Genomic DNA, 14,763 nt, shown 5'->3' with positions numbered 1-14,763 from the left:
GGCATAGTGGGTTGAGCAGGCACCCCATGTACAAGAGGCTACAGTCCTCGCTGCAGCTGGCCCCGGTTCAAGTCCACCGTTGGACAGCCTTGTGCTGCATGTCATTCCCCCTCTCTCTGCCCCCTGCTTCCTGTCTCTCTGACCTTTCCTTTCCATTAAAGGCATAAAAAAGCCCCAAAAAATATTTGGAAAAAAAGGTTTGGTTTCAAAGTTAAAGACAGTAAATATGTCGTGCTTTTAGGTGGTTTAATTTCTTTTGCTGATAGGCTGACATCTTTTATTCTGCTGTCATGCTGTAAAATTTTGGTGATATGATGTTTTTTTTTTTTTAAATGGACAAGTTAAATGTGTAAATTTGCTGGGCTAAGCAGGACTAACATGCTTTTCCTTGTAAATTCAATGAATGCATCATTTATGTCTGCTTTTTTAAGTTTGTAAATGGTTGTAACTGGTGACACTTCAGCACAGGTTAAACAAATCACCTCATGTTAACCTTGTTAGGTGTATTTGCAATGCTTTGAATTGTTGAACTTTATAGCTCTATGCAATGTTTATTCTACATGTAATCTCAAGACAGTTTTACAGGGCATTATTGCAAACTGAAACTTTTACCTGTGCCAGTTTTACAGCAAAGCATATTTAAACACTTCAGTTACTCGGCTGTAAATAAAAGTTCCAAAAAATGCATATATGGAATTTACATTGTAATATCAGGGATGGACTGTATGTTTTTCTTTTCATTTTTGGTTGTTTTGGGGGGTGCTGCATTTGTTCCTGTAAAGTTTCTGTATTATTTCACCTTAATGCATTCTGTTTGGGTGAATTTGTCTTGTACTCCTGCCGGCCAACTTAATTGCCCCTCTAGGGACAGATAAAGTTCTACTTGATTTGACATGTGTTTATGGTTTCAAGTGACAGTTAAAAGGCAGATTGAGGAGCTCCATCTGGATGAGTGACATGTGAGCCAGTATTTCCTTCTCTTTGTGTAACAGTCTGTCTGTATGTGTGAATGACACACACAATTAAACAGAATGACACACACAATTTAATACCCAATTAACCGGGTGTCTTTCCCAAGCCTAGGCTCACTGCAATCTGTGAAACAGTGCAAATATATTTGTGTTGTTGCAAATGTAAAAAACAGCAAAAAGCAATTTGTAACAACACAGATTTTAAACCACTGCATTACTGGCTGCTGTGATAGAGTAGTGAGTGTTAATTTGTCTGTATTTCTAAAGGACTTAATTAATGATTGCTGTTCTGTGACCCTTCCTAATACTCCACCTCAACACTTAACCTGTTAGCTAGGTAGATGTGGAATACTGTCAAAGCTGAAGTTTATTATTATTCCCAGGCCCATAAATAGACCCTAAGTGGAATCTGCTTTTTAGGTACAGAACAGCATTTTGAGGGAAAACTGACAACTTTGGCATAAAGGGGCATGTCATTTACCACTCTAGCCACCAACATCAAACTCTCGCTAGTTTGGGGTCTTTTGACCACATGGTCAGTGACGCTGCAAGCTAAATATCTTTAAAAGTGGCTTTCTGTGAATTCTTTTTGAAGTGACAAATATATGAAATACAAAGTTCCGTTTTTATAGATTGCCCCCCAAAAAAAGGCGTTATACTGCAAACAGAAAATTGTAGGAATTTATGCATTTAGCCTCTACCACCAATAATTCAACATGGTAATCCAGAGTTAAAAGAAGAAAAAAAAACAGGCCATTCATCAAGAGCCTGGAGACTTGGAATTTGGGACTGAGACATCGGTGTAACTCTGGAGACTGAATGCATAATAAATGGGGGGTAAAAAAGTTATAATATCTACCTATTAATATACCTTTTAGTGGATATGTTTGTACCTGTTCTTCTGGCTAAGAATCCTGAGGGGTTAGAAGATAATTATGCCAAACTGATGGACAATATGATTGGAAGTAGGCAATCACACAGTAGATGAAAGAACAAGGAGTGATACAGAAAAAGAGAAATCCAACCCTTTGGGCATCAGAACATTAATGACTACTCAGGTCACCTAGAACCTGATACTACTCTAATATAATGTATTCTACCTGGACATGAATGCACCAATCAAACCATGGTCCCTTCATCAGTTGATGAGCTCGTCAGTCTGAACTCTTAATGGAGTTGACCCAGAAAAGAAACTCTTGTAGAAGCATTTATCATTAAATATGGATGTACAAAGTTTAGATTCAGACTTGCTAATATCCATCTTTTCACCGTCCCTGAGAGATGCCCTTCATTCTTTAAGTGTTTCACCTTTATTCTTCCAACAAGATGGGAGCTGAAGCAGAGGTGTGGTAGGGATTGGCCATGATTTCCAACTTTTTGAATTACATTGAACAGTAAGAAATCAAATAGTTTATGTAACTTCTGTTTTATTTTGCAGCTATTCTATTTTAACTGGCAGAAATTATTATATTGATTATATAGTATTGACTCTGAATGGTATTATCACTTGAAGTGCACATCCGTAGTATGTGGTTGTTTGTTTGTAAGTCAGCAAAATTACACAAACGTAACCACAGATATTTCAAGAGAGATGGTGCTCAGATAAAGCAAGGACTCCAGCTCCAGATTATTAGGTTATAAACTTAAAAACTGCAAAATACTTTAAAAAAAAATTATCAGTTCATCAGTTTCACATTATCAGTTGAGGTCTATTGTTTCTTTTTTACATGGAAACTGTTATGCAGAGCTGGGACAGGGCAAGAAACATCTTACAGAATAACACAATCCAATAAATGTTAAAGCTTGCTCAGCTGATCTGTCTGTGAGATCATGCACCTCTTTAATTCCAACTGCAGCTAAATGCATCAATATGAAATTTTCATAAACATTCGTGGTGCCTATAGACTGACTCCTAATGACGTTGCGGCATAAATTTTCTTACTATGTCACCACAGAGCTTGCCATTGGTGATTTGAGTAAAATGTTTTAACTTTTTTTCATTGATCCCCATGAAATTGGTACGTGAGGTATATCCCTGCTCAGGGCGAATTCCAATGACTTGAGTAAATACAATTCATTATCTGTAAAATAATGCTCAAAGGCATTTTAAATCCAAGTGGTTTGTAAGAGGTCTAAGTGTTATCTGAATTTTAGTCATAAAATCCATTCTTATTAAAAAAAAAGGAAAAGAAACAATAGGATATCACCTTGGAAAGCTGAATGTGATGTGTTCCGCATTCAGATTTTGGTCTAAGGGACATGACATCCTTATCAAGTTCTGTGTACCTCTAACTATTCAATATGAAGATAGATATAGGGTGTCTCCAAGTGACAAAACTGACAAAAATCAAATTTTCCAATGAGCATTTTAGACTCTAGTTACATGCAAAGCAGCTCATTGGAACATTTATCTTTGCCAAGATTCAAACACAATATTAGAGTTCACAGTATCTTGATCTAGGAACCACACCCCAGTAGTGGCACCGCTATCAGTCATCACTATCCAAGAAGGCAGCAGAGAGCCTAAATTACACTGTATTTTACCATGTTATATAAAATGAAACCATATGAATCAAACATTACTGGGTTATTTTTATAACCCAACAATAAGTTGGTAAACAGAACAATATATAGTTTCTTATTATTTTTGACATGGAACATTTGTCATCTTGATATAGGCTAATAATCACTGTGTTATTAAAATAATAAGCATATTTGCAAAAGCAAACAATCACTGAGAAGTAATTACATACATGACCTCTTCAGCTGTCTAAATAGCTTTCTTACAAAAAAAAACACAAGGACACACATTGCTACACTGTGAATGAGCATCTGCTATGGTGAATACATGCCTATTTCATACGCTGATTGGTGTCCAGAAGCAATTAACATATTCCCAGAGCAACATGGCAAGCGTTAAAAAGGATGGAAAAGGGAGCGCTCATAGGCAACTGCCAAGACCACAGAAGGAGGCAGCTTTCACCTGAGGCCCAGCACAACAGCGAGTGGAGAAAATTCTCAGTACACATTGTCCACAGGAGCAGAAAGAGAGGCAGGGATAGGGATGGAAGAAAAGGATGAAACAAAGGGAGGAGAGAACATCCCCAGATGGTGGGGCATATAGTGAGATGTGTGGAAGACTTGGTTTGTGTGTGTGAGGGTGTGCACGTGTTTGTATTGTTATTTCAGTTTAAAAGTATTCAAATTTTGAACCAAGGATTTCAATTTTCAAATTGGGAAAATTTAATACATTTCTTCCTTCTAGGTGTTTAAATATGAGCTGTATGCTTCAAAGCAAGAAGGTTCCTGGTTCTAATCTTGCCTGGGGCCTTTCTGTGTGGAGTGCATGTTATCCGTCTTATCCATAGGTTCTTTACGGCTACTCTGGCTTCCTCCCACAGACCCAAAACATACATGTTAGGCCAGCTGGTGATTCTAAATGGAGTGATTGCAAATGTGCATGGTTGTTTGTCTCTGTGTTGGCCCTGTGATGGACTGGCGTGTATCTCACCCAATGGCAGCTGGGATAGGCTTCAACCCCCCCCCCAACCACAAAGCCGGGATAGAAATGGGTGGATGGATGCTTAGATGGATGGGTGTTTGATTAGATGTCTCCCAAGCAGCAAGTATGTCATACATTGTTTTAGACAGTATCTAATAGGTAACAACTCACAATTATTCAATTTAAACATCCCAGAGGGCTTGGAGAAAAGAAAAAAGAAGCTACTTGTAAGGCAGTATCGAGGTGTTTCTTTAGTCTTTTTTGTTGTTGTTTTCAGAATGAAATGATAAGGAGTTACTATTGTTTTGAGTTATTTCCTTGTTTTGAGTTTTAGAATTTGTAGACAATGCTATTGAAATGTTTCTAATACTATGCGATAATTTTGTTCCATACCCAGAAGGGTGAGGATTATGACCGGATGATCAAACACTGAAATCCAAAAACAGAAATTTAACAGCATTCTCTGATAAAACCTTCTTGTTCCATAATATCTAAGATAGGTGCATTTTCCCAAAACCTATAAAACTACATCACTTAAAATTTGTTTTTAATATCCTAGTTTGTTGTCACAACCAAACAAAACAAACAACATCAGTTACAAAAAAATGTCTAATGCAAGTGATTTCTAAACTCCTTTTCTGTCTTTAAAGGGAGTATTTTAACTATATTTGAACCACTTTTACCAGATAGCACAGCAGTGAACAAGGGTCTTCAACAGTTTTAACGTTTATCAAATGTTCACCCATGACAAACTGCCTTATATTGCTTCAATTTTTTTAAATTTCTCTTGATTTTCAAAATCATTTATGAAAGACTTACTGCAGTTCAGTTTTTCTTTTGTTGCTATATCGACAGAAGCTTTGGCTATCTCGATGCAAGTAATCTGGTCAGTTGTTACAGTTGTCAACAATTATTTTAGAAAGAAATCCAAAAGCTACCTTTAGCCAGCCTCAGAGAATCATCTCAGTCGGCCTCCTTTCACTTTGTCTGGTCATTAAGAACAATGTGATGCATTGAAAAGCTCTCAGAATCATTGCTTCTAGAACACGTTGTCATAGCGTTGGGATTCTATTACTTGTGGTCAGTTTGCATTTCACAAGATAACTTTGGAAATGATACAGTGACACAGCTTATTGTGTTTCATTCATGATGAACAAAACTTTGATGGAAATGTACGGTTATACGTTTAAGGGCTCACTTGGAGAAGGCACATTTGGTAAAGTTGTGAAAGCACACTCCACTCACCTGAGGAAATTGGTCGCCATAAAGATTATTGACACGAAGAAAGTCAATCCTAGTTACAAAGAAAAGTTTTTGTGTCATGAGAAAGAGATCGTTAAATCTTTAAAACATCCCAACATTGTAAGGACTCATGAAATCTTTGAATCACGCACTGGCACGGTAAGAATTTAATTATCTGTTTCCATTCTTTTAGTGTCAGAACAAGAATTTCTTGCATCGAAGATGGTTGTTTGTCTATTTGCCGTTAATTCTCTCTTTTAAAAGATTCTCTTTTAAATCACTTTTTTCATATTTGAAACTATTCTAGAATATATACTGGACAACATCCGGACAAAAATATTGTCTTTCTAAACATACAATTGATGGGTTTCAGTTAAGATGGCATGTTCAAGGATTTCTAAGTATTGTAATGTGTAGCATTGATGGAGCTCACCAATTAAGTATCATCAGTATCCATCTACTAGCAAATTTCCAAAACATTATCTTTGAGTAACAAAGTCCTCCAGCGGTAGTAATGATGATCACTCTTGTTCATCAGGAGCAAAAAGTGATGGGATTATAGAGCCATATAAATACAGCAGAAGGAGACAAGTCAAGGCGAAAGGATCCATGAACACTTTGACACAGGAGTTTGTTTCTAATTTCTTGGAGAAAGCTGGTTCCTTTCAACTGCTGTACTTCCTGTTAACTGTTAACCTGTTGCTGTTAACGTGGTGGACATTGCAACCATAATGAAAAATGGTCTAGAAGTTCCAAGTGGTATTTTTAACTCAAAGTATGATTCATGGGCTAATGAAGTTAGCCTGGCGACGCCATCCTACGTACTTCCGCCCAAAGATTTTGGCTCCGCACATAGTCTGGCCAAATCCCCCTACCTCGGTTCGCTCAGTGTTTTGCCAATCAGCAAACAGTTGCGAGTGGTGACGCAGAACTCACGCGCGGAGTCCATTGTAGTCCATATAATTGTAGTTCAACCGCAGTGGAAATAAACATGGCGACGGAAGAACACTAGAAGCTATCCATGAAGTTGTCTCAACTCTGGAGAGCATTACACAATTAAAACGAGAGCAAGAGGAATGCCTCGTCAATTTTGTTAGTGGCAAGGATGTCGTAGCTCTCCTTCCAACTGGCTGTGGGAAAAGTTTGATTTATCAAATGGGACCGGTATAATGAAAGCGGATGTGGGAAGCGTGATTCGCGAGCTAGAGCCTCGCGAGAGTAAGCATGAACCTCGGCGCATAACCAACGTAATTTCTAAACATTACTGATTGGTTAAGGGAACTCCGTTACTCCAATGAATTTAAGTTGCTGGGTAAGGTCCCGCCCTCCATGGAAACGGATTCCTCTTGGGTTTTCCCAGACTGTTTGACAGAGTCAACAGTCGGCTTTCGCCCAGGCTATAATGAAGTGGCCACGATGTCTAAAGTGAACATTAAACTTCCTCCAGTGCCTGGAGGCTAAGAAACAGCATCACTTTAAAGTATGCAGAATCTTACTCATTTTGCTGTTATTGTTAAAAGTCAGGACCAGAGTAGTTGACAAACATGTTTTGTTGCACAGATCTTTACTGCTCACTTTTAAATGTCTAGGTCTATACGGTGATGGAGCTTTGCTTGATGGGAGATCTCTCAAAACTTATTGCTGTCAAAGGGGTCCTAACTGAAAATTTGAGCTGCAGACTTTTCAAGCATCTATGCTTGGCCATCCAATATCTTCATGGCATGGATATGGCTCACAGAGACCTTAAATGTGAAAACTTGCTACTTGACAAGCATTTTAACCTCAAGGTGTGTGACTTTGGCCTCAGCAAGAAACTCACTTACATAGATGGTCAGATGGAGCTGAGTGAAACCTACTGCGGCACCTCATCCTATGCAGCACCTGAGATATTGAAAAATTGTCCATACAACCCAAAAGTGTCCGACGTGTGGAGTATGGGTGTTGTGTTGTATATGATGCTCTATGCATCAGCGCCTTTCGGTACGACCAACATTACTAAGTTGGTGAAAATTCAAATGGGACACAAGATTAACTTCCCAAAAGTTCCGTCTGTTTCAACCGATGCAAAATCCCTCATCAGTTGCATGCTGCACCCTGTTGTGGAGCAGCGGATCAAGAACAGCGACATATTAGGAAGTTCGTGGATGATATGTGTGGGAAAAATGGAACACAGTGATGAAGCCTCAAGCCAAAGTTCTGCACAAGGAAGACCTCCAGATGAAAAGGCCAAAGATGATGAGCAAGAGTCAAAAAGGAACTTGGATCCAGGGGAAGGACCATCAGCTTGTGGGCAAAGACAACAATCTCAAGTTGCAAATCAGAAGCTTGAAAAACACTGAATAAATACACTTGCTTGAAAGAGCATTCAGTTCTTTTGTCATGATTTTGCGTTATGTTTTTCCTGTGTTTTGAGTTTTCTAGTAATTTTGTATTTTTGTATTTTTTTATTTGTGGTTTGTTTTGTTTCCATTGTTTTTGTCTTTTGACTTTCTAGTGGGTTTTTTCATAGCTGATCATTTATTCTTCTGGTTCTGTGTAGTTAGTTTACCTTTTTTCTGCTTTGTGTTCTGCATCTGATCAAGCTCATTATTCTATAACCTTCTCAACTCCCTCCAGTTCTAGTCATTCAAATCAAATCAAATCAAATCAAATTTATTTATATAGCACATTTCATGTACAAACAGTTCAAAGTGCTTTACATAAAATAAAAGCATTGCAGCAGGGAGTGTAAGAAGCATTCACTCCACTCCCTTCACCTGTGCGTATTTATCCTCACCTGCCATCCTCACAAATCAATCCTCCTCTATATTTGAGCTTCCTGGTTTTCCTCAGTCTTTGACAGATCACCGCCGGTAAAACCAGTTGCTCTGTTTCAGCTCAATTTTGATTGAATTTCATTCAAATTTGGAATTTTTTTTTTTTAAATTTCAATTGGAGTGGAGTGAGTCCCCAAACAACTTACTACATTCTGAACGATTACCAAATAATCACCTGTTTCAAGTATGTGCTTTGTAGGCAACATGAGTGAGTTGTTAAACATTTGTAGATCTACAATACACTGCTAATGTCTTCAGCCATTTATTATTTCTTCACAGAACCCCTAATTTCAAAATCAGTCAGAATGCTGTTTAAAATGTGAATAAAACAATCTCATATACCAAAAATATTTTCACAAGCTAACCCAGAAAACATATCAAATGTTGAAAATGATGTCTCAGCATTCCCCTGTTTTCAATTGGTTAAAGGTCTGCAGGCAGGCAAGTCGAACATCTGGGCCCTTCTACCATGAAGCCATGCTGTTGTAATAGATACAATATTTATTTTAGAATCGTCTTAATATGTATGTCATTGTCTGTAATATGCAATGTCATCCCAGATTAAGATGTAATCTAGATGGGAGATAATGTTGCTCGAAAAACCTGTATATACCTTTGAGCATTGATGAAGTCTTTCCAGATGTGCGAGTTGTTGGCTCCATAGGTCCTAATGCACTCCCATACCATCAGAGATACAGGCTTTTAAACTGAATGCTGATAACAAGCTGGATGATCGTTGTCCTTAAATCTGGATTATCATTTATAAAAAGAATTTCTCATTTTTATTTGTCTGACCTCAGAACAGTTTTCCACTTTGCTTCATTCCATTTAAAATAAACTTTGGCCCGGAAAAGAGGGCAGCATTCTGGGTCATATTCACATATGGCTCCTGAGCCTAAATATAAATATTTCTAGATCTATTCAATTTACTGTAGAAATCCTCCATCCATCCATCCATCCAATTTCTATCCCTGCTTAATCCAGGCAGGAGCCTATCCCAGCTGTCATTGGGCGTGAGGCAGGGTACACCAGGTCGACAGTCCTTCACAGTGCTATTCAAATAAACAGGTGAAACTTACTCACCTCATGTCTGTGTTATTTTCCTTAACCTGCAGAGGGCAATGAAACACAACACTTTTCGAACTTGACTTGACTTAAACCAGTGATTCTTTCACATCTATGCCATTATCTCTTTGTAAGACTGTGCATTAATGAAATTAACATTTGTTTTAATAAAAAAAATGCAATGTCCTTTGTAATGTCAGAAAAACTTTACACTCCTTCACGTTTTTTATTTTTTTGTCTCTTCTGTATTGCTATGATTCTGCTCACCTGTTTCTTGATCTTTCACTGGGGTATTTTACCAGTTGGTCTGGCCTGCTGTTGTGTAATAACAAAAACTTAATTGATTTGACTCTAATCCAGACACTGATGAATAATGGTCTGCTCATCTGCCGTGCTCTGATTTGCAAGATTTTAAACTAATTTCAAGATTTGTGGGGTGATGGGTATATATTTGATCAATTGCTTTCCCTAGGTCATGCCAGATGTATACCCAGGTTACATGGGTGGTGCATACACTCTGCTGTTACCATTCTTCTGAACTAGGCTACAAGCAAATCCAAAGTAGCAACTATTTCCTCAGGAAACTCCTACCATGTGAATACAGTGGTTACGGATAAAGCACACTTTGAAATATTTATCTGCATTACCTTTGATTTGGATTCTAACAAAAGCTGTGAAGATTCAGTCCAACGGTTTGTCCATTAATAGATGCCAGAGGTTAATCAGTTATTTGAGATTGTATCCTTTTTACATATTTAAACTGTCTCATTTCCCTTTTTTGATTTCAACCATTTCATAATTAGTTTTATTATTGTGATTATTATCATTGTCTTTTTATTTTCGACTTTAATGTGCTGTCTTCTCTACACCAGACACAACTGAGGGGTGCAGAAGCTGTCTTCATTCATGTAAAAGTAGAAACCTTTTCAGAGCAAAGGTCAAGTGGTGTCAAATAGGCCAGGAGGTGGTATAGCTGAAGTCAATTATTGATTAGACCAATGTATTGGTATGGATACAGACACCCCAGGCTGTCAGAGGACCTAAGCCATGAATATAAAGCAGAAAAGAGAAAACTGTTTTCTGTCAGTGTCTTTTGTGAAAAAGGAAAAAAAAGGTTTCTCATTCTCTTTTTAGAATTATTTTTATAAAACAGCACAGGCAGCAAATGTATAAAACCTGAATTTTTTTCTGTCTGCATGAGTATTATCTACATTATTTATTATAAGCAATGCTCATGCAGACAAACAGCATTCCGTTTACGCATATGAGCATAACAGTCAAGCCTTAATCTTGTCTATACTGGAAACATGTGAGAAACATGCAGTAAGTTCTAAAGAAATATATTTTAAAAACTTTTTTTTACTTTTGAGAGTGATATAAGATATAAAGCTAATTTATTTATTTAAAATCCCAGATGGTTTCACACATGTTTCTGCAAGTATGACAGGTTTTATTATTTATTTATCAATATATATATATTTTCTTTTTTTTTACCATTGTGGCAAAAGATGAAAAGATAAACTTTGCTTTATTATCCTGAGGTCCAAATGACGTACCAACAGAAAACAATTTGCACGCAAGAAACTGTTATGGGCTTAGGTTTAAAGATGTTTCCATAGGAAGAAAATCAGGTGTACGATGCCAAACTGAGCAGCTGTAAAGGTTGTGTAAAGCATGCAACGACATTTAGGAATCCTGAAGATAAACAGAATGTGAACAAACATGTTGGGCAGGGGGTTTGTCAGTGTGCTTGTATGTTATTTTTCATAAGACATCTTCATAAGACATCTGGCATGCTTGGCCAACCCCCCCCCACTGCTTGCCCTTTATTCCAACACACACTCACACACACACACACACACACACACACACACACACACACACACACACACACATGCACAAAGACCTGAATAATGAGGTGTCATGTCTCTCTCACACCCTGGGACCTCTATTCATGCCTCATCCATTCACGTCATCTTCCAAATCCATCTCTTGTGCTCCAACTCTCCTGTGTGAAACACTCTCTCTTTCTCTTTCTTTCACACACACACACACACACACGCACACACAGAAGCATACGCATACCCACACACGATAAAGTGTGTCTACAAACCCACACACAGCATTGGGATGGAGGTCAGGTCATGGTGTTGAGAGATGATGCTTCTATTGAGAATAATTACAGTTGAGGATTTGCTGCTTCCTGGCCTCTTCAGTATGAACAGTCCCCATTGGTCAGACTGGCTTGTGTCTGGCCTACCAGCTGCAATGTTTGTCTCGGGTGGTAAACGTGATTATTATGAATAATGAGGACATTATTTATCACATGAGATAATTTGACAGCAGAGCTGGGTCTTGGTGCTTTGTCACAATAGCTCCCATTGTTAAGGTGCCCATAATTTATGTTTGCCATTTGTCTTGAGCTCGTGTGAAAGTGACCAAACACTGAGGCCTAGACACACCTCAGTTTTTTGTGTTCAGCAGTAAAGGCGTCAATTCTAGAAGTGTTGATTAAGTCTTAACATTTCAAACACAGATCAGACGCACGTGTAGCACGTGGAGGGGAAAAATCCAAATACCTTATCTTAAAACTGTGTGAACCACAGCAGGAACTGTTTTAGTTTGTGAGATAGAATGTCGATATACATTCCCAGAGTGGGATTTTAAATGGTAGAGTTTGTGAATATGCACAAACCATCTACATCAATAAAGGAATGAATTGTCATCAAAATCCAAGAAACAAACCTGCTGTGAATCACTTCTCACAGCTGCTGTCATTGTTTAGATATTCAGGCTTTTCAAAATCAAAAATTCACAAAGAAAGCAGGAAAAATATATCAAAACTATATCAACACCGAGTATGGGAACATTAAAAGATCTTTGATTTCTTCAATCAATAACTAAGAAAGTTTTTCTTTTTCTTTTGATTATCAAAACCATCTCTTCTTTTTCTTAATATCAGGGACCAGACAAAAAGTGAAGGTGGTGATAAATAAAGAAGGAAGGGAAGTGGGATGTGCAAAATCAGACATGATGAGCAAATGAAGGGAAGAAGGTAGCAAGTGCAACCGTAGGAGGGATTGGAGCAGGGTAATTTATTCAGCTAGCATGTAAATAGTGTGAAGTATAATGCTATTAGCTGTGATTATATTAGGCAGTTATTTCGGGGAAAATCTGCACCCAGCTGTTATCACAGATGTGAGATGAAAGGAGAGGAGCAGAGAGGAGAAAAGAGGAAAGGTCTATGCAGCTTCCCAACCATGAAACCAAGGATTTATTAAAGGCAGATAAACCACCCACTGTATGTACGAGTATTTTTTGATTGTGTTAGTACACTTGCATATCTTAAAGGAAGACTGTCTTATATGGGATGGTACATGTGTATTTGCATTCTTGATGAGCCCTGATGATTGCACAAATGTGTGCATGCTTGTGTTCATCATATACAGGCATCTTTCTATAATGCTGTCCCTATAAAGTAAGATATTTGCACTCTAGCAGGATTTGTGTGAGTGTATCTGTGTGTGAGCGCCCTCACCACCCTCTCCATCACTGTGTTGAGGCATCCTTGTTCTCTGTATTGTGATGTTTTTATCTGTGTGTGATTGCTACAGTTCTCCTCAGCCAAAACACACAGCTCTCTGAAGACACACAGGTCCAGCTTTAGCTGCCCTCTGAGGACTTATGTCAATAATATATGAGCCACTGACATACACACAGTTGAACAAACACTTGCGTTAACCTTCGCATAAACACACGCTCTGAGGCCTACCTCAGCCTTTGCATTTACACTGCTCTGAACATCAACCTTAAGTGGAAGTTTGCACGCAAACATGGCGGCCACGGGAGTCACCTCAGGCCAGCCGCTCTATTATCCAGTGAATCAAGCACATACCTGTGTTCCCCTGTCCACTGAATCTGATTTGACTGTGGAGGATGTATAATTAATGAGCACCATTTTTTCCTTTTATATTCTGATCTGATCTTTAAAGACCTTCCCATCTCTCCATATTCCAGCGAGGAGGAGAAAGAAGAGGGTCGAGGAGGAGTGATGCAAGTGCGAGAAGGAGCGATTCGTGCCCTCACGGGAATGCGTGTGTGGGTTAGCGTGGGAACTGTTGGTGCAGCAGGCTTGTTTGTTGGTGCATCAAGTGACAGCAACAAACTTCATGTGAAAGGTCTACAGGCTGAAATGCTCCAAGAGGGAATTTCAGCCCGGCAGAAGACAGGAGTGCTCACAAGGCACGCACACACGCCACATGTCCAAATACAGTGCTGACTAATGCTCAGAAATAATGAAACAATTGAAAAATGAAACAATTTTTACTTAAAAAGAAGCCCCTTTAAAATGTAGTATAGCTTTACTGATTACTGCGGTGATGTACTCCAGTAAAGGTGAGTTAGAAAATAAATGATGAAATTACGAAGTAAAAACTAATATTTACATTCAAATAAATTATTAATCAATTAGTTAATTATGTATTTCACACTTTGTTCACACTGCCACTTTCCATTTGTTGTTCTATACGCATTTTTTAAGTTTGGTTAATAATCATTTATGAGTCAGTCTTAAGTTATTTACCTTCAACATAATAAACTAAAGCAAAAGTCTTGAATTCCTAAACTAAATGGACAGTAAATTCATGATATAGTTGTAGTTTAATAAATTATTATTATACATGATGACATGTTTTATCTTAGCTTAACTTTTCTACCTATCCAGTGAACAACTTTTTATTATTCTATTATTCTCAATAACTATTATTTATATTTGTCTTTCATTAGTTTAATTCCACTTTACACACCATTTTCAAGTTTAAAGCTGATTAAAGGATACCAAAGGATAACATGGATATTTTGGAGAGTTTTTGAGAAAGGTGTCAGGATGAGCAACCAATAGCCCCTTTCACACTGCGACCCGCTACCTTAGCGGGTCCAAATTGCTCCTTCGACCCGCATCGAGCAATGTGAACGCTTGGCGTGTCAGGGTGACCCGTGTCGCCTGAAGCCCAGTTCAGGGGGAGTTGCCTAGTGGCAGAGCGTCACACGAAACACATAAAATGCTGGGCGTGTACAATGACGTAGGCACAAGCCATGCGTCTGAGGTAGGGTTAAATACACCTGTCTGCATGAAAATTTTCAAACAAACGATGGCGGGACACCTTGA

The 14,763-nt window shown here is 38.2% G+C and overlaps 1 protein-coding gene across 1 annotated transcript; it reads left to right on the top strand.

Moving 5' to 3' along the window:
* The first annotated feature begins 5,643 nt into the window (after window positions 1-5,643).
* Window positions 5,644-13,875, top strand: tssk6 (testis-specific serine kinase 6). The gene is made up of 3 exons (XM_075456520.1): window positions 5,644-5,874; window positions 7,305-8,001; window positions 13,589-13,875. The coding sequence occupies exons 1-3, from the start codon at window positions 5,644-5,646 to the stop codon at window positions 13,873-13,875; spliced, it is 1,215 nt and encodes a 404-aa protein (XP_075312635.1).
* Window positions 13,876-14,763: the final 888 nt, after the last annotated feature.

Source organism: Odontesthes bonariensis, chromosome 22 (genome assembly GCF_027942865.1).
Source record: "Odontesthes bonariensis isolate fOdoBon6 chromosome 22, fOdoBon6.hap1, whole genome shotgun sequence".
Classification (NCBI taxonomy): Eukaryota; Metazoa; Chordata; class Actinopteri; order Atheriniformes; family Atherinopsidae; genus Odontesthes; species Odontesthes bonariensis.
The sequence above is the reverse complement of the archived record's forward strand: the minus strand, read 5'-3'. Positions and strand labels throughout refer to the sequence as shown.